The sequence below is a fragment of the Diprion similis genome, chromosome 8 (assembly GCF_021155765.1).
Source record: "Diprion similis isolate iyDipSimi1 chromosome 8, iyDipSimi1.1, whole genome shotgun sequence".
NCBI lineage: Eukaryota > Metazoa > Arthropoda > Insecta > Hymenoptera > Diprionidae > Diprion > Diprion similis.
In genome coordinates, this window is record NC_060112.1 from 9,002,911 (window position 1) to 9,029,448 (window position 26,538).

A 26,538-nucleotide genomic window follows, 5' to 3' on the forward strand; every position below is an offset into this window, starting at 1 on the left:
TGACGAGAAAAGATTGGTTTCAGCACGTTTTTAGATGAGACTAAGGAAGGGTGATATACAAATGTCACTCGCGTGTATTTGTTTTTTTAAATTTATTTATACAATAAAATTGTCGGGTGGTCTAAGTTATTTTTTCTGTGCTGCAGCTGCTTCGTCTTCGCGCTGGTAGGACTGCAAGAGCTCTTGTTTTTTAGTGGCGATGCGCTCAGCCCTGCGTTTACGTGCTTCCCGAACCTTTGTACGGCGAGCCTCAGCTTGGTCGGACAACATTTTGGTCCTAGCCTTTTCAGCCTTTTTCTTGTGGATAAATTCCATAAGAACACGCTTGTTTTTGAAGACGTTACCTTTAGCTTTCATGTACAACGAATGGTACAAATGGCGATCAATTTTCTTCGCCTCACGGTACTTCTTCAGCAAGCGCCGAAGGACTCTCATACGTTGAATCCATAAATCCTATCCAATAAACAATATTAATTTAGTCTACTAAACAAGACCTTCATGCAAGATTTGTGTTGTTTCTTTCAACTTTCCTAATAATCAAAACCGTGTAACTTCTCATGCAAAACCCGTTTGTTGCCAACAGGGCAGTTCAGTATCAAAAATTTGATAAGGGGTTTCCATTACTTTACATTCATTTTCATATAGGTCCAACTTTGTTAATTGTTAAAATAAAAGACTCTGCAATCTATAATATGTAGGTAGTTTGATAAGTATGGAAATAAGCGTGAAAATAACCTTTTTACATCTAACGCAGACTAATTTTCTCAACGTGGATTCCTTCGAACTATTCACACTCGGTCCAGCAGTATTTCATTTTTTTGTTCTCCTCGGAAAAGTTGCAAGTTTTGAGATCAACGACATACTCGTTCCAAATGACAAACGAATTCGTTTGAAGAAAAATAATTTTCGCAAGCCAAATATTTAGGTTTGGAAATATGAATAAGTCAGGTGATGTCAATTCTGGAGTATCGGGTATTATAGGCAATAATTCTGACCAGTTTTCATGCAGTCCGGCCATTGCAATATATGATTTTTGTCAAATGAAGGAGGTCATTGCTGCTGTGAACGAGTGTGTCGAAGGGTTCAACATTTACTTTTTTTTGGCGAAGGAATTCACTAATTGGAACACTGCTGGACCAAGTGTGTGGAGCCTTTTTCAAAGGCAATAAGACATATCTTTAATTCTTAAGATTACACACCGTGCCAGTATGATGCTGATAGCTGTAAGATAAGCGTAAATATCGCACGAATTAGCGTTGGTAGGTTCTATCAGTTACATTTGAACCGGACCCTAGTGCTATTTATTTCAAAAACATGTATTTTAAAGTTCGGAAGGTTACTCTTCAAGAAAATGTAGCCGAAATTTTAGAATTAAAATTGATGGAGAGAGTATTGAAGACTTGCATGCTCTCGGTCGCTGGTAACTACTGGTTAAGTTATACCACGTGCTTACGTACACAATATTTTCTATCCACCGCAAGGTGCGTACAACGCGGTCGAAATGATCGGGAAATATGCAAATAAATTTCAAAAGTTATAAATAACATCGTATGTTTTAAAGTTGAAAAATACTCCAAGTTGAACGCCTCTTTTTTCTGAACTTGAACTACTGCTGTATTGCTTGTATTGCAATGAATTTTGTTTGTGAATATTTGTACAAGTGTCTGATAATTACCTAACTTGACCCTAGACAAAAAATGTAGTAACGATTTCTCCCACAATTTTACAGTTTTTCACTAAACTAACTTCACTAAGGTAATCACCGCTAACTTATTTTAACAAATAGCCACTAACTCTGGATGTTATAGCTGTAGTTTTATAAGTTACTTACTTTTTGTGGCATACGAGCATTCGCAGTACCCTTCCTCTTACCAAAGCCGCAGTGACGCCCCTTGCGCCTGGCCTCAGTATTCTTGCGGACACGAGCTCTAGAGTGAACCGCTACAGGTTTCTTGATGATCAGACCATCCTTAATGAGTTTACGGATGTTCTGACCTGCGAAAGGATAAACAACCTCAGATCAGAATAAAACTTATACCAAAGAAGAATGAAGTTTTAAAGCAAGACCTAATCAGATGAATAATAAGATTTATATCAACAAGATTCATAAGAGGTGTCAGAAATCATAATTTGTATCATCACTAATTTGAAACCAAAGCAACATCAATACTGGATCTTAAAGGTTTGATTTTGTCTATGTGTAATTTATATTTAGTTACAAGGCAGTTTGCATGGGATGCATTATATGGGATTCGGAGGGACCTAAGGGTTTACGAAAAGCCCAAAGATTTAGAAATATCCAGTATTCATGCATGCATGACAAATAATATGGATGATGGAAAGAGAATTGTGAAATGAAAAATATCACTTACGGGAATTCGTATTGGCGATTTCGTTGATTTCATTCGGGTCTAACCAAACCTTCTTTTTACCGCATCGCATAACCGAGGCGGCTAGCCTCTTCTGTAACTTCAAAGAGCTGAAAAGCAAAGTGAGGTTAACTGGGTTTTGGTACGTGAGGAAAGACGGTAAATTTGGTGCAGTAAATAATTGTGTTTTGGGTCAGAGATACATCGCGATTTACAACAACATGGGTTTCCCGATACCGCGCCATGTGGTTAGCCGTCACTACTTTATGTCAGTAATTATTTCGAAAATAGACGGATTTCGACACTTGAGGTAATTCGGTATTAGAAAATGATTATGTTAATTACCGTCACCGCACGACTAATACTCATTTTTGCTAATACCTATGCTAAATATTAGATTTTTACTGTCGGGAAGATTTACCTCATGATGGAGTCTCTGAGTCCTTCGTGGTAAAGAAAACCAAGATGGCTGCGGGCATGTTTCCTCCGATTTTTCTATTTTGTTTGCCAATTTGTTGCTATCGTAATAAGTAAGCGACACGCATTATAGAGTAATGATAACAGTTAAATGAAAAAAGTTGGATAATTATTATCTTGGATTTTTAAAGTCACAAAGAATCAATTTTTTTATTATATTGTAACGAATATGACTCGCTTAGTTTCGCAGTGAGCCGAAGTTGCTTCGTGTAAGTTCGGCTGACTACAAACATGGTATAAGCGTCATATCTCAAGGAATTTTTCTATCTTTAGGGGTCGCGCGCACCCTCGCTCAACATTCAAATGCTTCAAAAAGATGAACAATTATCGTAAACAACGTATGTTCTAATTCTCAGTTGCCAAGGCACTTTGCACCTGAGATTATGACGTAGATGTTGTAATGAGTTTCAGATGGAGATAAAAGATGGCTCTGCACGTTGGTACGGTAAAAATAAAAGAGCGCATAACAGAAAGTGCGACTGAACGCTGATGTCTGTCAGGCGGGTTCAATTCCCTTAGTACCGAGTAGCACACGAGTGCGACACACCGAAACGGTACGCGCTTTCACGAAAAATTAAACATTTTTTATCAACAAGAAGAAAACACGGTGTAGTAAATATTCCAATTGTAGATAGTTGACGCTCCATGCCAGAAGTTTTCAAAGTTCTATAAGCCTTGTTGCAAATTAAGAATGACAACGGTAAACAAAGATTTGCAAAAAGAACGCGAAAGGTGTACATTCAATCCTTTGGAATTGACACATTTACTCGATGGAGGTGCAGAAAAAACTGCTATACGGCAAGAGAGAGGTAGGTAAATAAGTTTTATCCTCGCTCATCTTTCGTAATGTATCTATAATGTTAGAACTTCCAGCTCACGGTAATTTTATTTACCCGTATATTTCATTCTGGCTTGCTTGTTTTACGTTCTTTTTATGAGTTCTTTACTTTGTTATGCCGCAGTGTACGGGGCATAGTCCATCCCGCGCCCGTTAAAGATGACACGTCGTTTTGCACATGCGTAAATCTGCCAACGAAATTGTCTATATTATATGGATGCGTGTGTGATTGGATATTTCTTATTCCGATTTCCATTTTTCATTACGTGTTTTAACATTGCGCAATGCGTGTTGTGCGAACGTAAGATAAATTGAATTTCAGCTTTATCCAGCGAAGTACTTTTTTCCTATTTTGTACTTGTATGTCGCGCCAAAAGATGGCAAAAAATGTAGAATATTATAGAGCAACATTACGTACAACGAAACTGTAAAAAATTATACGTAGTACGTTTACATAACCGTATTGCCAAAGAAATAATCATTGAAATGAATGCAGTCGGCACTTTTGTATAAGAATCTAATAAATTAGCATTGCGCATACGAATTAACGAATCGCGCGAGCTTCTGTCGTTCGCAGAGAATCAATTAGACGCCAACTTCTTTGACTACATAACCCCAAGCTACATGTCGTACTAAAAAACGTTCTATATGTATTGTACAAAATGTAATAAAGATGTATTTCGCCTGACTTGTCTTGACCACTTATCGCGATACGTGTATTGATCAGCAGATTGGTCACCTAGTAAAATTGACATCTTTACTTGTTATACCACCAGGGGCCCTTTATTATGTTAGATAAAATTATAGTCCCTCGCGGACCGTAACACCGTGTTCCATTTGCTGGACCCTGATTCTGACTTATTTTTCACTCGTGAAATCGGTGATAACCGCCATTTAGACCAATCAGAAGGCAGCTTTTAAGGAAAAACCTTCCATTCGCGAGTGAAAAACAAATCACAATCAGGCCCCGGATCACCCAAAGTCCGTAACGTTTAGTCACTCCAGGTACCGACCAATCAGGCACGCGTGGACTTATGGCTATAGAAGTATTCAGCGCGCTGTTTGAATCACGGTCGGAGTCAATTTTGCCATCATATTATAAGTGGATATAATAGGACGCGCAACTAACGTCATTTCAGCTTAAAATAATCGATAGGTTATACTACTTTCGGTATCGTCGTTCTAAACCAAAAACAAGTATGAAGAATTGATAAATCACATCTCACAAATTGTAAAGTTTCACGGAGTTTTGAAACTACTCTTGTTAAAGAGCCTCTGGATAAAATCTCTAGGCAAGATAATGACTACGGTGTCACAGCGTGATTAAATCAGGATTTTTGAAAGAGAATTATTAGCCAATTGCAACAGTCTTCTACAATAATGCATCGAGACGATTGTAGCTTTAAAATGTGCGATGCAGATGCATCCGTATATGACTGAGGTTCGTCATCTCCCTGTAGCACTTGTGCATGCACTACCATCTGTCTCTTATCGCGTCGTCATTCCATAAGATGATTGAGTCGTATCACGCGAGAGAAAATCTCATGGCACAAGTGAAGTGTAGAGTCATGACAAAACATTTTAAAAATCGCTGTTTAGTAATTTAAAAATTATTTCGTAAAGGTCGCAATCGTAAAATGACAGCATTATATGCTTCGTATTAGGTCTCTTTATCGCAATGTAGGGTTTACTGCATGTTGGACAATATTAAATTTGCGAAATAACGGGTTTCTTGAAAACCGTTTTGTTACGGTAATGTCCGCAAGAGCTCAACCAGTGTAATTTGATCCTCGGAAATTGGATCTTGCTTTTCACTTGTACAATGTTCAACGTTTTCAGCAATTTTGAAGATTTACATACTGAGTTATTCAACTTTATTTTTTCCACCAAAGTGATATTCAGAAATAATCTACACAACGAAATAACACACATCTAATAACAGGAGAGTAAAAAACCTCGAGTAACCGGTTGCAGATTATTAACCGGTTTGCCGTGAAATTACTTTGTTTTCATTAATGACAATGTATTTAATCGTTATGACATTGACTACGTATACACATTATACGCAAAAAGCCTATCACACGACATGTGTGTGAATGTAGCACGACCAAAAAATCGTGCAATGACTATAAATAATCATATCACAGTTGGATTATCCGTGGATTTTATTTATCTGGAATGTTCCCGGTCGCGTTTCTCTGGTTGAGAGACGTTCGTGAAGTTAGAACTGCAACCACTTACAAATATCGAAATGCAACTTTTTGGACAATTGACCGTTAATTAACCGCTGATTAGTCGTAGAAAAATTTATTATGCCAAGTATCAAATTTCCAAAAAAACCGGTGTTCCGGTAAACTTCACAATACGAAGATAGCACAACCTCTAGTGAGATAATTAATAACAAAGAGTGGTCGTTGGAAATTTTGAACCGGACTGTAATTTACCGCAAATTAGCCACTCGTGATCAATTGCAGTTTTAATTTAGTTGGAGTCTAGATTTCCGAAAAAACTTCAGGGTCATGCCCACTTCACATTGAGATAGCATAACCATATGAAGAATAACTACTGAGGGTTGATCGTAGTGAAGTGTAAAAGGTGCCGAAATTTGCGGCTAATTAGCCGCTGATGTCCCATGGAATATTAGAATTTGTTGGGACCTAAATTTAAAAAAAAAAAACCGATGGCAATGCTAACTTCTTTTCCTGCATCACCTTTTGCGCGTCAATCGTACGGTCAACAATGCATATAGGCTCTGAAAACAGTCATAACAAGCGAAATTTAACACGGACGCTAAAGATCATTGGCAACGGCATCCTCTTTGTTGAGGCCTTACTCTTTTACAGAGTCAAAAACTGCAATAAGCTTACAAATATTACAGAGATTACAAAAATTAGAGGATCAAAGAATGACAAATATTATAAGAAGATTGCAAGGATTATAGAGATTAAATTACAAACATTACAAACAGATCATAAAAATAACATAAATTACAAAATTAAATGAAAAACTATTTGACGTAAACTTTATAACTCTAATAATCTTGTGCATCTCTTTGTAATCCTTTCAAACTTTGCAATGCTTGCAATCGCTATGATCACTTTGTAACTCTTACGATCGTCCACAATCTCTTTTTAATCTCAAATTTCATTGAGACAACCATTACTTCGAAAAATGCAAGCATACAGCAATATGCTAATCCAAGCAAAATTTATTTACGCATGCAGTTCTATTTTTGCTGTAAGATGCTTGCCCTTCAAACTATTGCTCTCAAGGTACTTTGAATAAAAGTGCAACGTTTGACTACAACTTCTTGCTTAGGACTACAAGGCTATCTCGGTTATAATTTATGTAATCTGTCTGTAATCTATCGATTCGGTATTCGATCATGATAACGATATACTCGTGAGAATTCGAACATTGCAAGTTCAACAGTTCCAGAAAAATTCCATGGACAAGTTGTTTTGATTAGTCTGTAAGGACATTGAAGTTCACAGTTCTTAGAATTCTGGATTGAATTATCATATCATAATAAATACTATTATCAACATAACTTTATATTTTTCTTCGTGTGCTATGTTTGTTCAATATGGATTTAAAATTTGTATATATTTTTCTGCATAGAAAATTTATCTCTGGTGGTGGATATCTATAATTTTGAAAATTATATCTGCTTTCAGAGAATTTATTTTTAAGTGACCCACAACTGCAGGACAGCGTGCCTGCCGAATATAAGAGTCATAAAGAGAAGTACGAAGATGCTATTCGTAAAGGATGTAGGGTTCTCGAAAAAGTGCAGCAACTTCAAGAACAAGGGAAAGCAGATATGGATGTTTTCTCGTAAGAAAAACACAGCTACTGTTTACACAATGAGAATACACTTATATGTATATTTTCGACGCATAAGTATAACACGTTTGGATAATCTCGAAATGATGAAATTATTTCGTAATGTATTAGAAAATATAATATTGTGACCCGAACAATCATTCATTCTTCATTAGCTCAAGTACCACGAATTCCTGCAATGGCATAATGCTCAGTAAAGAATCATACTTTCAGACAAGTACTCGGTGGCATGTTAGGATCAGCTATCTTGAAAGATGGGAATCCGTTGACTCTACACTACGTTATGTTTATTCCTGCACTTATGGGACAAGGCACTGTGGAACAACAAGGATACTGGATATCGAAAGCCTGGTCATGCAGCATCATTGGAACATATGCACAGGTTAGTGCAGACTTTGATTATAAGATTCGAGATCAGAAGGCTCCTCTATACCAGACCCCAGGATTCAATGCCTACAAGTAAAAGATTCAAACCCATATTAACATTGATTTTCAGACCGAACTTGGCCATGGAACTTTTATTAGGGGATTGGAAACGACAGCTACTTACGACACTTCAACCCAAGAATTCGTTCTTAACAGTCCAACTTTGACTTCTTACAAATGGTGGCCCGGTGGATGTAAGTTGCGTCAAAAATAAAATTATACCATTTTGATTCTTAATATGAATTTTTTTAAAATACGATCACACACCAAGTTTTTTAAGGTCGCGGATTCCGAAGTGAACTCAACTCGAGCTATACCGGTCATTATTCTGAAATTCGTTGATTAATTTCTAAGCCTTGCAGATTCGTAAGGTCAAAGTGAGTTAAAATCGGGGGCATTTCACGTGATGCAAACAACGAAAAAAATTTGAGGTTCTGGAATTCGTTCATATTCGGCTTAGGTGTACTTCTAGATTGTATGAATGTGATCACCCATTTTTTTTCAAATTGAGTCGTCAAGTTATGTGCTTCTAAGGAATCGACATAATTGAAATACGAATTTTTTTGGAAGCAGTTTTTCGAATCAACGCTAAAACTAGTTGTTTTTACAAAAAGTCATTTTTACGAATTTGAAAACCTTGCATTTTTTTCGCTGTCCACTTCACGTGAAATGCCTCATCGGTTAGGTGAGGTACCAACTGGATTTCAATGCTCTAATCTTTCATATTGCAATCGATATCCTTAAAAACTTATTGATAATGCTGCACCAAATTTTTCTTATCAGGCCTGGCAAAATTACAAATCCATAAAAAAAATAATGTTAGTAAAGTTAATTTTCGAAACATTTTCTAAAAAATCAACCCAGACGCTAGAAAAAATTAGTGGACACTTTAAAAATGCTTCACCTTATGAATTAATTTAAAAGATATGTTTCCCCTCGTATTCGTCAGAAAAATGGTTTAATGTGACGTACCTCATTTCACGAGGCGTCTTGCTGAATTTAATACTCATTGATTCACTATTATTTAGGCATTAGTAATTAAAGCCTCTGACTAAAATGAAGTCTACTTTTGCTTTCTCAAAACCATTCAAAGTTTTCAAGACATGTTTGATCTTTCCAACAATTAAGTTATTTCTTTATATGTGATATACTAACGTGATAGAATCTCCGTAAAGAGAATAATTTCATTTTAAAAGCTATGCACAACTACGGAAAAACTCTGTTACAGAAGTATTTCGATTTTTCAGAAAGAATTATAACTATTGAAGACTCACAAAATAGTTTATGACTGTGGTATTTAAACTCTGCGTTATTTTCCTGTGTGCTTGTATAAGATCATTAAGTCACCACATTTCTTCGTGTTAATTAATGATGTTTACATCATACCTGACGATCAAATATGCTTATAGTGGGTCAAACAGCCAATTATGCTGTGGTTGTGGCACAACTATATACTCAAGGAGAGTGCAAAGGTATCCATCCGTTTGTCGTCCAGCTTAGAGATGAAGATACTCATGAACCGTTGCCTGGTAAGGTGTTGAAAACCCGAAAAAGATATTGTTTATTACTCATTTACAATCAACTACATATGAATTGAAAACAAGCAAAAGAGTTTACTTATTTACATAACGGAATTATGTATTATGTATTTGCTGAATTTTGGAAAATTGTATTATGCGCAATAACTGTATTCAGTCACTTTAATTGAAGTGATGTCAGAAAATTTATAAAATGACGATTGCAGTCTTGTATAAGATTAAAATTCTGGTATTCAAATCTACTCTTCAATTTTGCGATCGATTCATTTTTTTTCTCAAATTTTCAATCTCATTACGGAGTAAATACCAAATTTGAGTATTTAATGTATGATTGTTCATACTTTTAGGCATCAAAATTGGTGAAATTGGCACGAAATTGGGTATGAACGCGACAAACAATGGATTTCTTGGTTTTGATCATGTTAGAATACCCAGAGAGAGTATGTTGATGAAAAATTCACAGGTTCGTTCGAATTATATACAAGTCACGAATAAAGTGTGTCATATTTAGAAGAATGTGTTAGGTCGTCCACGTTGTATTAAAGATGTAAATACGAGCAGATGGCTGAAAAAGCGGGTGAATTAGGAAATTCATATCTCGAATAAGGAATTATAATCAATTCGACTGGGGTTTGTTTTATTCAAAAGTATGTAGATCAACATGTTTTCTGGCACCCACGATATCTGAAATCCGATTGACTTCAACTTTGGACACAGTATACTTTTGGCTAGTTTGTTCAATAAGAACCTCTTTGTTACTAGCTCAATTTTTTAATCATATTTTTTAGACAATTAAATTTAAAAAATCGTAAATTTATAAAGAAAAATCAACTTTCAACTTGAAACGGTCGACATTTCGTTAAAAAGAAAATGATCGTGACAAAAAGGATGGACTGTCCGAGAATACTGTTTCGAAATTGGAAGTAATTCAGTTGAGCCGTTTGTGGCATATCGTGGGCATCGCGAAACATATTACTGAGTGAAATGATTGACGTTATTGTCAATGAAAATATTTCCTATTAATGAATACTAATAAGAACATACCGACGAAGCTTAATTTACATCATTTTAAATAAAAAAACAAACCGCAATTGCGTTGAACGATCGTTTGCAAAGTTATAAATTCTCAAAATTCAATCACTTTTTCAGCCGTCAACCACCTCAAATTTATTACACTTATATGATTGAAATCCAAAGCACGTATATGTAATTGCATTAAATACATATTTAGGTCTTAGAAGATGGAACGTATGTCAAAGCTCCAAGTGATAAGTTGACATATGGTACCATGATGTTTGTACGTGTGGTGCTGATAAAAGATATTGCGAGATATTTATCGAAGGCGGTTACAATTGCAGTAAGATATAGCGCAATTCGACGACAGTGTCAAATTACGTCGGAGTACGTATTACTATGTTGTTGGTCTTGAATGTGTTAGAATCAATTTAAGGGTCTATAATTCCTTTTTTTACCGTAGCAAACCAGAGGTGCAAATAATCGATTATGTTACCCAACAGTATAAACTGTTCCCTCAACTGGCTACATGTTTTGCATTGTCAATGTCCGCGGAATGGATTTGGGACATGTACAACAATGTTACTGCTGAATTAGACCAAGGCGAGCTAGAAAGACTTCCTGAGGTATGTTAGCTGAACTTGATCAATTTTTTATTCGACAACTACTGAAAAATAACCCTTTCCTGTGATTTTTTCCGAAAATCTCTACAATTTTTATCGAATTTGGAACACGATCGTACTGTTTGTATAAAATTTTTCGTAACATCCGTAGTTTTACAGAGGTATGGAGATATATCCCCTGGCATCAAAGGAACCAAATTCATAAGATTTTAACATCTTTCACGATAATCACGGAGTTTTATTTCAATTTTTTCGAATAGTAAACATTAATCTTACGAAAGACCTCACATGCCATAGGAACTTTCCTCTCCATAACTTTCAGAACTGTCTGAAAAGCTAGAAAAATATTAAGTATGTTGTTCAACATCCATAATTTTCTGATCACAACACAGCTTTCGGTCATTTCACGTCTTGTTTTCCGCTGTTGTAGTTTGTGGTTTAGCATAACAGAACTATGTTAGACAAATATTTTACTTCTCATTGGTTGGAAATATACACGTATAATAAATGTATTTCAGTTACATGCACTATCATGCTGTTTGAAAGCAGTTGCATCCTCAGATGCAGCGACGGGAATAGAACTAGTGCGATTATCTTGCGGTGGCCATGGTTACATGGCTGCAAGTAATTTGCCAGCCACTTACGGCTTGGTTACAGCTGCGTGTACATATGAGGGTGAAAATACTGTATTATTCCTCCAAACGGCTAGATATTTGGTCAAAGCTTGGAGACAAACAATCAGTGGTCAAGATTTACCACCAACTGTAAAATACTTGACTCAGCTTTCTCGTGGCACCAAACAAAAGCCTTGGAAGAATACGCTTACGTGTATCATAAAGGCTCATCAATCGGTTGCAGCTGGGTAAATATAAATATAATAATGCGTTTACGATAAAATTTTACCTATTTTCACCATTTTTCAAGATATATATATTTTCTCTATAAAAACTAAGAGAATATTCTACAAGTAGGCACAGTTGACAAAATTACGCACTAACTCGGATAGCAGTCACAAAACACTACATTAACATATAACACACAAAAATATAATACGATTCTGTGCGATTTGTTACGTTTTAACTTCGTTTTTTGCCCCTCACATGCGATTTCACTCGAGATTGTAGACAGGGTTCTTTTCAATTCAGCAAACAGATCTTATAACTTATAATTCGAAACCTTTACCTATTATGATTTAGTTAGAATTTTTCAGTGCAATAATAATATTGATTCATAAAAATAAGTATATACTCTCCAAACGAAAATGGATGCCAATTTTTAATACGTAACGTAAATTTTCTACTGCTTCGAAGCAATTTAAGAAAATATTTGAATTATTCCGTGAAAATGTGATGTCATACACCCAAAATCAACTTGAGAACGCTTATTTACAAATTTTAAACAATTACGAAGCAGCTTTTTCGAACGTGAATTAATTACTGTCTCTTGAATTCCAGAAAAATTCGGCTCGCAACGGAAAATATGGACAGGCGAATACGGAGCGGTTTATCGCAGGAAGAAAGTTGGAACCAAACGAGTATTGAACTGGTACAGGCAGCAGAATCCCATTGTCGACTGTTTATCGTCGAACGATTTATTATTGCAGTGCGAAATTTGACCAGGATTTCTGAACAATTGCATACAGTATTAACACAACTTTGTGAACTTTATGCTGTCTACTGGGTATTGCAACGAGTCGGAGACTTTATTCGGGTATGACACCTGGAATAATTTTAAATTATCTGAAGTATGAGAATTAAGTATCAAAATGATGGCGCAGATACCAGTAAATTCCTGTTTCGTGTTCCCGTAAAGTTACCGCCGTATCTACTAATGGTATTCTATAAATACCATCTGGAAAAACGGACGAGGGTTATTTGAAATGTTTTCAAAATAGTTTGGAATGAAACTAATTTTCAATGCGCGAGTCGAGGATCATTCGTTTCAGTATTATGACGATCTGATAATTTTTTCGGGCTTCACAGAGGTGAAATTGATCAGAGAAGGTACATTTACTAAGATATTTCGATATATTGGAGTTCAATATGACGTTAACTAGTTTAGCTGAATAGCCAATATAAAATTGTATTGTGCCACGTTTTAAAAATTTTTCATACGCCAAAATTGACTTTTTTATACGGTGGGAGCTCAAATTAAAGGAACGGTAAAAATTTAAAACAGTCTATAATTATAGATAGCTATCATTTTCTTACATGGATGTTGAAGCTTTCCTTAAGAACAAAAATTTCTTACTATCCACAGTTTTCATGTCTAAATGTCGAAGATGTTCCCGTACTTCAGTCTCGCCTGGAAGAACTATTGTCTCAAATTCGTCCCAACGCTGTTGGAGTAGTCGACGGGTTTGATATTAGAGATGAAATCTTGGGGTCAGCCCTTGGAGCATACGACGGAAATGTGTACGAACGTCTGTATGCCGAGGCGATGAAAAGTCCATTAAATAAAGAGAGTGTTAACAAATCGTTTCAATTGCATCTCAAGCCTTTCCTGAAAAGCAATTTATAACAACGGAAGAAGTGTAAAAAAAAATATCAAGATATCTCTGGCATCAGGGCTGCGATCAACTGATCAACAGAACTCGAATACTCAACTCAACTCGCAACGATTCTATACAATATACGTGGGTCCTATATTAGTCTAATTGTAAAAGATATAAATCTCTGCAAATTTCATACATACATTATACTGAAAGCCATATTATTTATCCCGACAACATTGCAAGATTTTTATGCTACTACTTTATAATATGTTCAACGAGGCTGTTTGACCTATATTCTTTTGTAATCACATCCCAGTATTACCATCCACCTCCTTTTTCAAAGTCCATCAAGCGAAATGTGAGGTTCACATCAGCAATCGTGTGTTCACTACTTTACTAGCATTTAATACAATAGTTTACAAAAAATCAACTCAAATCAAGACAGAAGTCAGGTAAAGAAAGCGTGAGAAGTATCTTAATCAACGACATTTTACGTTCAATTATGAACGTACTTTAGTTTAATTGAATTAACAATTGGTTTGTGCGTTGAATAGTTTGGGTAAAGGAAACTTGATAAATAAGATAAATTTTTAGAGTGGATGTTTATAATAATCTTTGTGGGCCAAGTTGTGATTTGTGTTTATGTATTAATTGTAAATATATATGCATTATTGGAACCTGAGAACTGTTTCAGTTCAATTCAATTTACACAATGTTATTCAAAATATTTGTACAATATATAATAAACATATAATACTTATTATACTTATTAATACTGATTATTCAAAACAATAACAATAAAACCTGATACCTGTGTACATCCATGATTAAGACACTGCAATAACTTCAATCGATTTGGTGACTTCTGTAACCTCTTCAGTGGTATCCAGCTGAATCTTAGACACGTAACATTCCATCCAACCTGGGATCCCAAACATTTTCGATTTTATTCATTTGTTTTTTCTACCATTTATTGAAGTGAGTAGTAAAATGTTTTGCCCTCTTCTGCTACTACTTCTTTAACGTTGTAAGTGCTGAAAATGGAACGTTTTCCTCGATTCATTACAGAAAGTCAAAGCTATTATCATCTGCTTGCATGAAAAAGTAGACTTCTGTTAGAAATTGCATGAAGATCTGGTTTGGTGATTAGAAATAGCGTTGGCTGTAGAAACTACTGAGAAGTAAATTTATTGAATAAAATGTTGAATTAAGAGAGATTGAGTAATTGTTACATTTCTAGAGAGTGTAGGCCTTGAGGCTGAAAAAGAATATGATATACGAAAAGACTGCAGACAAAGTGGGTAAATTTGGGAAATTCATGCTTTGACATCCAATCATCCCATTCGTTTGGCGTATGTTTTTTTCAAAAGTAGTGAGTCGAGATTCGGTTCCATTTTGTTTTTTCATTTCTTTTCTTTTTTTTTGAAAGAATAAGTAGGTAGCATTGGTACCGACAATAACGTAAACCATTTTGCTCGGTGGCGTGTCTTGCGATGTTCAAAGAAGACTTTGGCGATACCCATATATGATATCTCGAAAATCGATCAACCAATTTAGTATCCGGAATTCATCTACTTCCTCAGTCGCCTTACTGGTACATACCCCGTCAAAAATGGCGATATTTCTTCAGAATTCGTGGTTGAAATGAGCACAGCACATTCTCAGATTCATATGTGACAAGAATGAGCTGAATAAAGTGTTCACTGTGTACATAAAAAATACAGAATTGAAATAAATTTTGAGCGCATAGTTACACGTGTAGTTTCTTGATTTACCGATATTAGAACCCGAATGGAAATTTCGATTACGAATCTGTTCACACGTTCGTGAGCAGAATCCTGATACCCAAAGTTTTTTGTCTCAACTGTGACACTATCATAAGGAGATCGGGATTCTTAAACACATATACAATAACAACAACAACAGTACCCCCCCCCCCCCCCCCCAAATTTTTACGAAGCCAGGAGCGTCAAAATTATAAATCGACCCCGACTGAGATGGCTACAGAAAATGAGCTATAAGTTGCAGTGTCAAATGATGAAAGAAAACAATTAAAATTCGTGCAATTGTCATCATTCTGTAGCCTGTGTTTGGTCGACTAATTATTCCTATAAACAATAAGTTGATGATTATTCAATAGCGTGGTAGTTGGTAAAATAATGAAAAATACTCAAAATAAGAAGAACAAAAGCTCGATTTATCGAATACTTAAATTTACAATTACCCTTAGATTGTATTCTTCATGTTGCACTAACTGTGACATCTATCCTATGTTAAAATTTGAGTTTCTCATATTTTTCAGCACCATAGGTGAAGCTCGGTTGAGTTTTCTGTTAAAGTGGAAAATTTTCGTTCGTGCACGCGAAGGATGTTCCAATCGTTCGTAATGACTGTGGTGAGTGTCTCATCAGAAAAATTTTGTGTACACACTAATTCTTTAATGGACAGCATCTACGGAAAAATACTTAAATCCGTCACTTTACTATACAATTAATAGAAACAACATCCGATAGCGTTGTCTGCATCAACAATTTATTTACTTTCATGTCAAACCCCAATTGGGGCACCAACATTATCACAGGCAAAATAGAATATTTTTGTTCAACATTGTTGTTTAAGATTTAAGCGATAAAATTGGTGCAAACGAATGAAGGACTACAAAAATAGCGATAACCAACAGTCTTGTACTTGCATCTTCCATTCAAGTACAAGGTGTGTAGCACAAGATAACATTTTTTTAGCTGGTAAAAGGAATGAATTCAAATGAAAATTACGTAAAATAATTTATATAGCGTATATATAAATAAATATATATGTGTATATATATATTGTATATATATGCACATATTATGTGTGTATGTATATGTACATATTACAATAATTAACAGGCGATACATGAAATGTGTAATAACAATTTAGAATACAATAATTTTTCTGGTTGGCAGCAAAAGACATCCCAACTGTTGTCGTGGACGATGGAGATTTACTTTATTAAAACAATTGGAATAATTGTTTGTATGAACTAAATCTCAATGTGCAACGGTCAGGAAAAACTGCTTTTTATACTTGTATTCAATGTCTACATGTAATACTGAAACCCGAAATTTTATGAGAAGGGAAAGAGAAAATTGAGTAATACGTCATAATGTGGTTGACTTATTTTGCTTCGTTCAAATTTATAACTGTTTTTTCTCCAACTAATTACGAATTTTAGTAAATTAAATCATCCTAAATTGTTACGAGTTAACGTATTACAGATATTTTCATAAATTACTAATCTATTACTCAAATTCCAGTACAGTTTATCATCAACCAACTAAATCCAAATATAATTTTCATTTTAGCATATTTCACATAACATCAAAATGTCGTAGAGGAAAAAGTGAGAAATAAACTTAAATATATGATAAAACAAAATATTTTTGCGATTAATTGATGCAATTACACAACTTGGATTTAGGTAATTCAAGTTAGTTTCTTAAAGAAACCAATGAATAACATTGCATTCCGAGAAAAGATCTAAATTTCAATATCACTTCATTAAGAGAAAATATTTCCAATAGTCATCAGCCAAAATGATTAACCCTAAAATGGCACATCATGTATTCCATGATATGAACTGCACACTGAGCGTGAAAAAATTTGATCAAATCGCGGGTTATGGATTGATGACTGCACTGTAGTACCTATTATTCAATTTTTATCTTGTGGAAAAAATCATATTCAATACCCGATTTTTCTAATTCTATAAGGGAACGGGAAAATAAGGCTTACCACCTAGACAAAAATGACTCATTGTGCAGTTATATAAGGTTGGAATCATCACGAATTTCCAATTGAATTGAGGGTTTCCTTTTTTCACAACGAAAATAGATAAAATAATAGGAAATATGCTTATATTCCAATCATTCTGCATACTTAAGAAGAATTTCGGACTTTCATACAGTTCTTCGTTCTTCAAGCAGCCCCTGTCATTTCAAGGTATAGACGAATCCAAATTCGTTGCCATCAAAATCAAATTAGGTACTAAAAATTTGCCTTGATAAATGAGTTGCAAAATATATTTGACAAGTACAACGAAATATGATTACCATCCTTGCATACCTTCTAGACAGGACATTTGGATAAAAATTTAAGTTGGTTGATTAAAATTTGCAATACTAATGCATAAATCTATGAGATGGGTGGTATTTCGAAATTCACGTTAAGATTGGCAGACTGTGCCAACTTCACTATAGTTGATAGTTTAACAGCGACACGAGCTGCTTCGTCCAGATCATCGATTGGTACAATTTTCAATCCTGCATTAGCAATAAGAGCTTTCGCCTCATCAACATTGGTTCCCTGAAAGTATATAATAAGAGGGTAAAACGATTGAAAAAATGATTATGACTAAACATACGAAAACATTGAGATATTTTACGAATTCTGATGAGTTATTCATTCCGCATTATATTATACCGAACATTTATTGTTGGAAAATACCTCCAGGTGGGTATTACAATATGAAAAAGGTTATATGGTATACAAAGATTGTTACGTGATAAGCAGGGGATCAGGGGAATGGGATAAACAGGACTTTTCTTCTGTTAAAGTGAAAACTAGCATAAGTTTGTATCTGGCCATGCAGCTGTATCCACGAACCACCATCAATTTTCATGATGGGTGAATTTTATACTGCTAAATTATTTGCTGGAACGTAAGAATTTTTTTAATCTAACTAATAATATTTATACACGAAAATATAAAGTGAAAATAAAAAATCTGGTAGCTAGATGTGAAATATACCTGGAGTCTCACAACCACGGGAATGTTGAGGCTAAGCTCCTTGGTTGCCGCAATAATACCCTCAGCAATCACGTCACATCTCATAATTCCACCAAATATGTTGACCAACAATGCATGTACCTGTAAAAATATTGTAATCATTGAAAAAGAAAGTGCAAATAATTTTTGGCGTGATTTAATGCTGAAAATGGTTTTATTAGAAATTACTAACTTTCGAAATTTTGTAACCAACGAGCGAGTCTTGCGAACAAAACTCAATAAATTTCAATCGATTCAATAAGAAGTCATTAAGTTTCAATTATTCGTATGTCACTCAATATGTTTCTTACACTTGGATCAGAAGTGATGATTTTGAAAGCTTCTTTAACAGCAGAAGCGGTAGCACCACCTCCAACATCCAGGAAATTGGCAGGGTCACCTCCGTGAAGTTTAATTATATCCATAGTAGCCATGGCTAAACCAGCTCCGTTGACCATACATCCAATGTTACCATCTAGAGCAATGTAATTCAATTCGAACTTTGCTGCCGCAACTTCCCTTGGGTCCTCTTGAGACCAATCTCGTAAAGCAAACAGATCCTTCTGTCTAAATTCTGCGTTGTCGTCAAATTTACATTTACAGTCCAAAGCATAATCTAAAACAAATAAAGTTTTGTTCATAAGTATGATTCTTCAAATTAAAATCGGTATATTTGTTGTGCTTGTAACAGTGGAAAATCTATTGTGTTCAGAACAAATTTGATTTGAATAGAATTATAGTTTGACCACGCTCAAAGTTAGGAGACCTTTATAATGTTTTATTTTGTCTTGCAAGATATTATTTCTTTTTTAATCCTTTACCAGGTCTCTGGATTTTAAGTTATTCTTTGTACTTGGTATTAAGCCAATCAGTTATTTATAGTAAAATGTTGTACTTCTGAGGAAGGCCTTCCCCATGGGCTGAAAATTTAAGACAATCAATCCTTCCTATGAACACAAAGAAGTAACGAGGACCTAATTTGAGGATGAAAAATTTCCAAATTATTTGGAAGCAAGTAATGGACCACTTATACTTTAAGCAGCTATACTTATATGGGTACATGGCTGAACACACAGATGGATTTTCGCCATGAATCTCTCCAAGGTCTGGCTAATTTCACGTGTTAACAGTGAGCAAATTTTATACACAAGAAAATTTTTAAAACAAAAAATCTGTGAAGGATACGAGAGTTCAGACTTAATTTTGATTAGCAAATGACTCATGTTACAGTAATTACTTTTTCCAATTGTACAAGTGACTCAGATTTCAGAAGTGTATTTAATTAATTGAATTTGTATATCAACTATAGATTTCGAAGAAACAAGTGCAAAATAGAATCAAGTGAGTTTACATTTTCCATTGATGTCTTCAGCGAGAGGATTAACTTCAAGGAGTAAGGCATCCTTCTTCTGGAACATATCGTATAGATTGACGATCATTTTAGAAATGTAATCCTTAATATGGCCGAGGCCCATCTTTGTTGCAATACGTTCAGCTTGATCCGGAGTAATTCCTTTCTGGATGTCGATTGGCTCGTAAGTTATTGCCTCAGGATTAGAAGCAGCTACCTCTTCGATATTCACACCTCCTTGGCTCGATGCAATTATTACTGGGCCCTGCAGAAAATACTCGATATTGCAATACAATTATCATGATCTATTAGATACTTAATTATCTATCAAGGTCAATTTCAGTGATTATATAAACCATTTTACTGAAACTCGAAGTAAACTTTCCCTGATTTTTTCTGCAATAATAAAAGTTTGTGAAAATATAGATATGACATTAGAAAGTATTTTATATGATGGACTTTTAGATAACGAAAATTTTAAATTAACCTCGATTGTTCAGATAATTTTCTATTTTGTGATAAGTTATACAGTATTAAAGCATATTCATTTTGATGTTTATTTTCAGTTAGGATTGGAGATTCGAAGTGGAGCAAAGTTATGGTAGAAGAGAACACACAAGTCTTTGTATTTCTTAAGCTTTATTTGCTCATATCCGAGATTAAACTTGGCTTCCAAGGGAATATATTGGATTGTAATTGGTCTCATTGACAAGTAGTGACGCGCAGCCCGATTGTAAATTCAATGTCGATAAAGTAGTAAATATTGTAAGATCTTTTGTAATTTTTGCGAATTTTCAAGGAAGATGTTTGGAGATTTTTTAGGAAAAGTAGATGTGGAATCCACAATTTTACCATCTAGTTGCTCCTTGCTTGGAAGTATTCAAGTTTATAATTTTCGAAAATCATTACTCAGAAAAGAAATCTCAGCTTGAAATTTTATATCTGCTTCATTATAAGTATTTCATAATCTAATATGATTATTTTTGAAGTCATTTCTATATGTATTTTAAACATGTTTCATTTCAGTCATTTTTATACTCCTTTATTTCTGGGAAAAAATCACAAATAAGAATTCACAAACTGTCATCTGTCATCTGTAACCGTCGTTAACTTCGCTTCTTTTCATTTAAATTTGTTGTTGGATAAGGACAGTTCTGTTCTCGGTTTTCTAACGATATCATTTTGTTGACCGTGTCATAAATTTATCTCAGAGTCTCTAGTACAAATTGTATATCACAGTCCCTGTTGTGTCGCTGTATTCCTGACAAAAATATGGGTCTTTTCTAAGACACATTTCGACTATCCTTACCAAACAAACTCACGTTTCTCATGCAAATTCTTTGAATAACACCTACGTGTAATATCTTCGTTGAAACGCGAAAAAGTCAACTTGAAGTAGCTGTATGGGAATGGGTGTCAATTGAATGTTATAAAAATAACTTACACCAAATGATCTCTCCATCATAACAGCAAGATAAAACTCCTTGCGAGGAAACATCCGTTGCGTAACCATAACAGCATTGCATATCCTACCAGCTTCCCCAGTCTGCTTCGTTATCAACAATTTTCCCAGCATTTTTGAAGCTAGTTCCTTAGCTTCCTGAGGTCTGTGAATTAAAAATTAGGAACTTAATTACAATATTTTTGAACAGTATAACAATTCTACAATGCATTTCGAAATACTTCAATCAGTTATTATTGAAACATTGCTACATTTTTGGAGGGTGTAATAATACCAAGAACATCTTACTATACAAATTTAGTTCAATCCAATATATGATGAAATTCAAAGCCATATCAAATACAAGATTTGAACACCAACATTCTGTTTGTGCAAAGGAAATTTTCTGTAAACTTAGATTTAATGTCCTAATTTTTCAATAATTTGAACTTGAAATTAAAGAGAATTACCTTATTTTACAAAGACCGCAGTAAATTATTTCTGATTCAAGGTAAGAAAATAAATAGTTTGCTAAGACCTGTACAAGAAGCAATACCAATTATTACCTTCCTCAAATAACTTACGTCTCACACATTTTGACCCCGCTAACATTGGTGCCCTTGAAGTGTCCCTTTCCTCGCCCACCAGCAAGAACTTGAGCCTTCAGTACTATATCTTTTGTATTGAGATCAGCGGCAAACTTGGCAGCTTCATCAGGGGTTTTCGCCACACCAAATTTTGGCGTAGGAATCCCGGCCTGGGAGAGTAAAGTATAGCTGATGTGTTCATGAACATTCAAGTTTCGGACTGGCTGCTTGGCCAATCCTATTGTGCCCACCAAGATCTAAATGAAAATTTAACATGAGGTTTGAGGATTGGGTAGGAATCCGTTACTAACTTACTTGTCTACTTCATCTTTCAAGTAAGGACTTAGCTAGTATATTTTGCATTTAATCGAGGTCACTTCAGATTATGGTGCATTTCTTGGCGCAATTATGTACTTTGAGGGTACTGTCCAGGTTTTGCACCGTTAGTCAAAAAGATACTCTATATTTAGCTTTTTAATATTTAAAATTTTAAGATAATGCAATTTCTTGGTGTTATTTCGGAGGTGAAAATGAAAGTAAAATCACTGTTCAGATTTTTACCAAATTTACAAATATAATTTCAAATTCCAAAAAAAAAACAGATGCGCGACCGCAGACCACATTCAGAGACTGAAGAAAAGTTGTTCGGCAACTGGTCCAGGCTGTGAGACAAATGCGTTTTCTACCTCTTGACTTATGCCTGTGATGAACGAAATTGGACCAACTACTGGTAACTTATATGGCTAAGGTTAGATGAGCCCTACTGTCTCGACCAATATTATGGCAAAGAGACAAACCGATTCAACTAATATCCAGTAATCGTATTTGTGCCAATGGTAGTGAACACAAATAAAACAACATCCGTAAAGCTAAGATATCAACAAATTGAGAAAAGTTAAGTCGAATGTGCAAAATAATTACACTTTGGTATTTCTTATCTAACAAAATTGCATTGATCCATAATTTCATTTGCTATTAGATGGCCATTTGATGAAGCTTGATGAATCGAAACTTCAAATGCATATCATGTACAGTACAGATTTCTTTCTCTTCGCTCCAGTGTTATATTAACTGCTTTTCAGGTCATCTTTTATCATAACACCTTAACTTGATCTTAAGTTTGGAGGAGTTTTTCTCCCTGTGTGAATGAGCATCCAGAATTGTCTCGACCTAAATACACCACAATACATTTTTTGCTGTTTCGGTATATCAATATCTTCTATATATCAATATGTTCAGAGATCCTGAGTCAGAAGGTTTTCAAAAACTTGAAATCATCCAAAAAAAGAGAAATGTTTGCTATGATGTCAATTGCATAAAAGCTGAAGAAAATTGCCTTCATCACTGAGCTTGCAGTATGGCCACTGTGACTAGTCTTCAGTTTATATTCATTATTACTAACTATATTACCCATGGATTAAGCAGAAAAATGAACAGTGTTGATACATATGTCGCTTCGCATTCCCTTACTGCTTCAATCGTGGTAATTGAGCACACGTGTTTCGTGCAAGGTACCAAACGCAAAGTAAAAACAGGATGGGAACAGAAATCACAATACAAAATTCCATAAGAATTCCCTGATTTGGAATATGTACAGTGTATGATGCTTCAGCAATGGAAATGTAAATGCTGTTCAAGGTAACATGTAGAGAGTGATGAGTTAAAATTAAGTAGATGTTATATCAAAGTGAAATTCTAAAAATTATTTCTTCTATGTCAAACGAATCAGTATTTAATTTGTCAAGAATTATTATTAATAAAACTGAAATAATTTTCGCAGCAAAAACAAAAATGTTTTGCAATATTTCCCAGACGTTTATGAAGATTTGACAAGTTTTCCTGACATTTCCATGATTTCTCTGATTTTCCAATTCTGTCACCACTTTGAAAACGATTTTATCTCCAGCCTATGTATTTAGCTTTTTTCCTAATGGCAACCCTAACTGGCTATTTAGTGATATTAGATGCATGAATATGGAGTCTACAATTCTCATTTGGAGATTTGTCACTGATGAATAGGCATTCATCCATTAAAGGAGACATCTCATTCCCGAATATTTGCAGACCCTTCATAAAAATCACCAAAGAAGCACTAGTGATGTTGTCGGTATAAATGAAGTGCGAGCCATGAGAATGTTCTCTGACAGCCAAATATTCAGAATATTTTACATTGAGTTATTTGTGCCAAGAAATGCAGTTTTTTTTCCTAACAAGAAATCTCAGTTGAAAGGTCCTTCGCATTTAGAAAACATTTGGTGTAGTTTTGAAATTGTTCAAACATGTTCATTTATTTTAAAAACTTCTAATACTTATTGAATAAACTGATAAAAAAAACCAAACCTATCTGATACAAACACTTCAAAAGGAGATTCCACGATATTTAAAGGTTTGAGAATATTCTAAAAGACCTTTGACACTTGAATGAAAAGGTATTCGCAATCGAAATGAATAGATTGATTCAATCATTTTTTGACAGACAAAAATCTCATCATACATTGGTTGGGAGATCATTGAAGAAATATTTTAAAAGAAATTTGAAATGTCATTTTAGTTCTAGAACAATTATTCAAAAATGACATCGTATGTAGGTATTCCATTTTGTCACAAAGAGTACGAAAAGTGTGGTCTGCCAAAAATGAAATACTGCACAATTTAATAATAATCTTTGTGAAGACATTTCCCAACATGTTAAGGAATATGATTACTAGTTACCCATATTTATAAATAAATATGAGAGAAAAAATATAGAAAATCAATAATATCACTAAATCCAAATGCAAATAGAAATGTTTATTGTTAGAATTGAGTGTCTCCTTTAAATTGTAAGAACCGAAAATATTCAATGCAATTCATGTTAAATGGAAATAAAGTATTGCAAATTGAATAGTTCTTCTAAGATCAATAACTCAAAGGAAAATCAAACATAAAGAATAGTTGCAATATTCAATTGCGGAATCAGTGAGCTTGATTCAATGCAACATTGTCTATGTACTTGAGATCAATTTGCTTATTATACAACAGTTATTGTTAGCGAGGTTAACATTGAGCTTAAAAATAAATTTGATGCTACAAGCCAATGACAGTCGCTATTGTATGGAGATACAAATAAATGAATTCTTCCCTCATTATAAATTATGAACTGAAGAAAAGGTAACATCAGTTAAATCCAGAGTTGCATAAATTATGTTAACTTCTCAGACGATTGTAAACGAATGATTTTTGAAAATCGACGGAGTGATACCGCGTAAATCATTTTGATTTTTTTTTCGCAATCGAAATAAGGTTAGTGAAGTGAGTTACATTCGAGAGGAACCTTGGCTTCAAATCACTTGACCCTGGCGCCCAATTTAGCAGACTATAAATCTAATATGGTGATCGCCCCTGTATTCACTGGCCGAAATTACGGCGCACCCAGATATTCCTTCAGCGAGAGAATATTAAAAACTGAAAGCTAGTTAATGTAGCGATAAGATAACGGCACGGATTTGTTTAAAAACTTACCTTGGACCCATTAAAACGGGAAAAGTTCTCCACTATGGCAGCAGTGCGCGACAACATCGTAGCCATCTTACGTACTCTCGAGCCGAACGGCGATCAACTAACTGCCAATCCAAGTCCCAAGTCCCAACTGCCAAACTAACTAACAAGCACTATGCAAGTAGAAACATGGCCAAACAGTGGGGCAAACGTCGTTCCCACGCATGGAATGCACGAAGTATGTTACGGTACCGAATGACAGTAATTGTCAAGTCAGTGAGACATACTTTTTTTCTCTACAGTACATAGATGTTGTCACAAGATACCGCCACTAGACGCATCGGATTTCAATTCTCTTTGCAAGGCTTCGATTTAAAATGGGCTGCGATCAGCTTTGGAATTTTTTTCGACTTTCTTTAGGACACAGATGCAGTAAACATCCTATTCAGGTGGCACTATTACGAAATCATTGAAAGTAGAACTCGTTCAAATTCAGATAGATTAAAATTCAGAATTACGCTTTTGCATGTGCAAAATTTTAGAGCAAGTCATCAACCGCTGACGAATTGCGCATGGAGCAATTGAACGACTCTCATTAAAGAAGTTACCAGATCCTTAATATGGCTTTTAAGGCTTACTTACCCGCAGAGTTCTGATCATGAAGACGGGTAGTCGTCCTTACATTCTTCCGTCCACTCAAGAATCAGTTCAAAATGAGATGGACCGGTAGGCTATACTTCCTCGCAGTGCATCCTGGATAGCCCCAAATTAGTCCACGTCTATTCTTCGATTTCGCCCTTATTGACATTGCTTCACTAAAAGTTGAATAACTCGGTGATAAAAATCGTGCGACAAATTCCTATACGAACTATTTTGAGGAGATTTCAGTCTACAAAATGGCTATTTCAAAAGTTCTCTTTTTGAATGCCCCGTAGAGAACTTTGAAAGACTTGTTTTTTTTCCTGAGTTTCCCAACTCAGAACTCAAACCCACGTCGTGAGGTAAAAAATGACTGCACGAAGAATTTTCAAAAACCACCTTGAAGAGCAAGTTTCAACTTTTGAAATGCCTCCCTGAGATATTTTTTTTCCGACTATTTTTCATTGAGTTACAGCATTTTGAAAATCGGTATTATTTCGCCAAGTGCAGGGTGCGCCGTTAGTTTTTTTGCTGAGTGTATTAATTACTCTATTATTATGTTATTTTGTTTTACCAAAAGCATGCCACAGCATGAAAGTAATTCTTTCTGTC

At 34.8% G+C, this 26,538-nt stretch overlaps 3 protein-coding genes across 4 annotated transcripts; 1 reads left to right on the forward strand and 2 right to left on the reverse strand.

The window, feature by feature from the left end:
- Window positions 1-83: 83 nt before the first annotated feature.
- On the reverse strand, window positions 84-2,902 carry LOC124409107 (60S ribosomal protein L19). Its single transcript, XM_046886525.1, has 4 exons — window positions 2,791-2,902; window positions 2,373-2,479; window positions 1,832-1,995; window positions 84-453 (listed from the first exon to the last, which is right to left on the reverse strand). The coding sequence occupies exons 1-4, from the start codon at window positions 2,793-2,795 to the stop codon at window positions 127-129; spliced, it is 603 nt and encodes a 200-aa protein (XP_046742481.1). The 5' UTR covers window positions 2,796-2,902; the 3' UTR covers window positions 84-126.
- A 490-nt stretch (window positions 2,903-3,392) lies between these two features.
- LOC124409090 (probable peroxisomal acyl-coenzyme A oxidase 1) lies at window positions 3,393-14,199 on the forward strand. Of its 2 annotated transcripts, XM_046886493.1 has the most exons (11): window positions 3,398-3,655; window positions 7,362-7,521; window positions 7,744-7,912; window positions 8,027-8,150; window positions 9,366-9,485; window positions 9,842-9,957; window positions 10,726-10,895; window positions 10,972-11,134; window positions 11,650-11,993; window positions 12,586-12,841; window positions 13,391-14,199. In XM_046886493.1, the coding sequence occupies exons 1-11, from the start codon at window positions 3,538-3,540 to the stop codon at window positions 13,649-13,651; spliced, it is 2,001 nt and encodes a 666-aa protein (XP_046742449.1). In that variant the 5' UTR covers window positions 3,398-3,537; the 3' UTR covers window positions 13,652-14,199. The 2 variants fall into 2 exon arrangements, with proteins under 2 accessions (XP_046742450.1, XP_046742449.1); XM_046886494.1 differs by lacking the exon at window positions 12,586-12,841 and having other exon boundaries at window positions 3,393-3,655; window positions 13,391-13,554.
- A 3,066-nt stretch (window positions 14,200-17,265) lies between these two features.
- On the reverse strand, window positions 17,266-25,559 carry LOC124409099 (succinate--CoA ligase [ADP-forming] subunit beta, mitochondrial). Its single transcript, XM_046886511.1, has 7 exons — window positions 25,312-25,559; window positions 21,808-22,067; window positions 21,227-21,389; window positions 19,783-20,047; window positions 18,743-19,047; window positions 18,414-18,533; window positions 17,266-17,969 (listed from the first exon to the last, which is right to left on the reverse strand). The coding sequence occupies exons 1-7, from the start codon at window positions 25,375-25,377 to the stop codon at window positions 17,799-17,801; spliced, it is 1,350 nt and encodes a 449-aa protein (XP_046742467.1). The 5' UTR covers window positions 25,378-25,559; the 3' UTR covers window positions 17,266-17,798.
- Window positions 25,560-26,538: the final 979 nt, after the last annotated feature.

Excerpts from the sequence above, each read along its gene's own strand:
- LOC124409107 (XM_046886525.1), bottom strand. Across the intron at positions 1,996-2,372 it reads AATCGCCAATACGAATTCCC|GTCAGAACATCCGTAAACTC; the intron begins GTAAGTGATATT and ends ATCCTTTCGCAG. Across the intron at positions 454-1,831 it reads ATGCTCGTATGCCACAAAAA|GATTTATGGATTCAACGTAT; the intron begins GTAAGTAACTTA and ends TTTATTGGATAG.
- LOC124409090 (XM_046886493.1), top strand. The coding sequence starts at position 3,538 with ATGACAACGGTAAACAAAGATTTGCAAAAAGAACGCGAAAGGTGTACA. Across the intron at positions 8,151-9,365 it reads CAAATGGTGGCCCGGTGGAT|TGGGTCAAACAGCCAATTAT; the intron begins GTAAGTTGCGTC and ends ATATGCTTATAG. Across the intron at positions 11,994-12,585 it reads CATCAATCGGTTGCAGCTGG|AAAAATTCGGCTCGCAACGG; the intron begins GTAAATATAAAT and ends CTTGAATTCCAG.
- LOC124409099 (XM_046886511.1), bottom strand. The coding sequence starts at position 25,377 with ATGGCTACGATGTTGTCGCGCACTGCTGCCATAGTGGAGAACTTTTCC. Across the intron at positions 22,068-25,311 it reads CCCGTTTTAATGGGTCCAAG|ATCTTGGTGGGCACAATAGG; the intron begins GTAAGTTTTTAA and ends ATTTTCATTTAG. Across the intron at positions 20,048-21,226 it reads TGATGGAGAGATCATTTGGT|GGCCCAGTAATAATTGCATC; the intron begins GTAAGTTATTTT and ends TATTTTCTGCAG.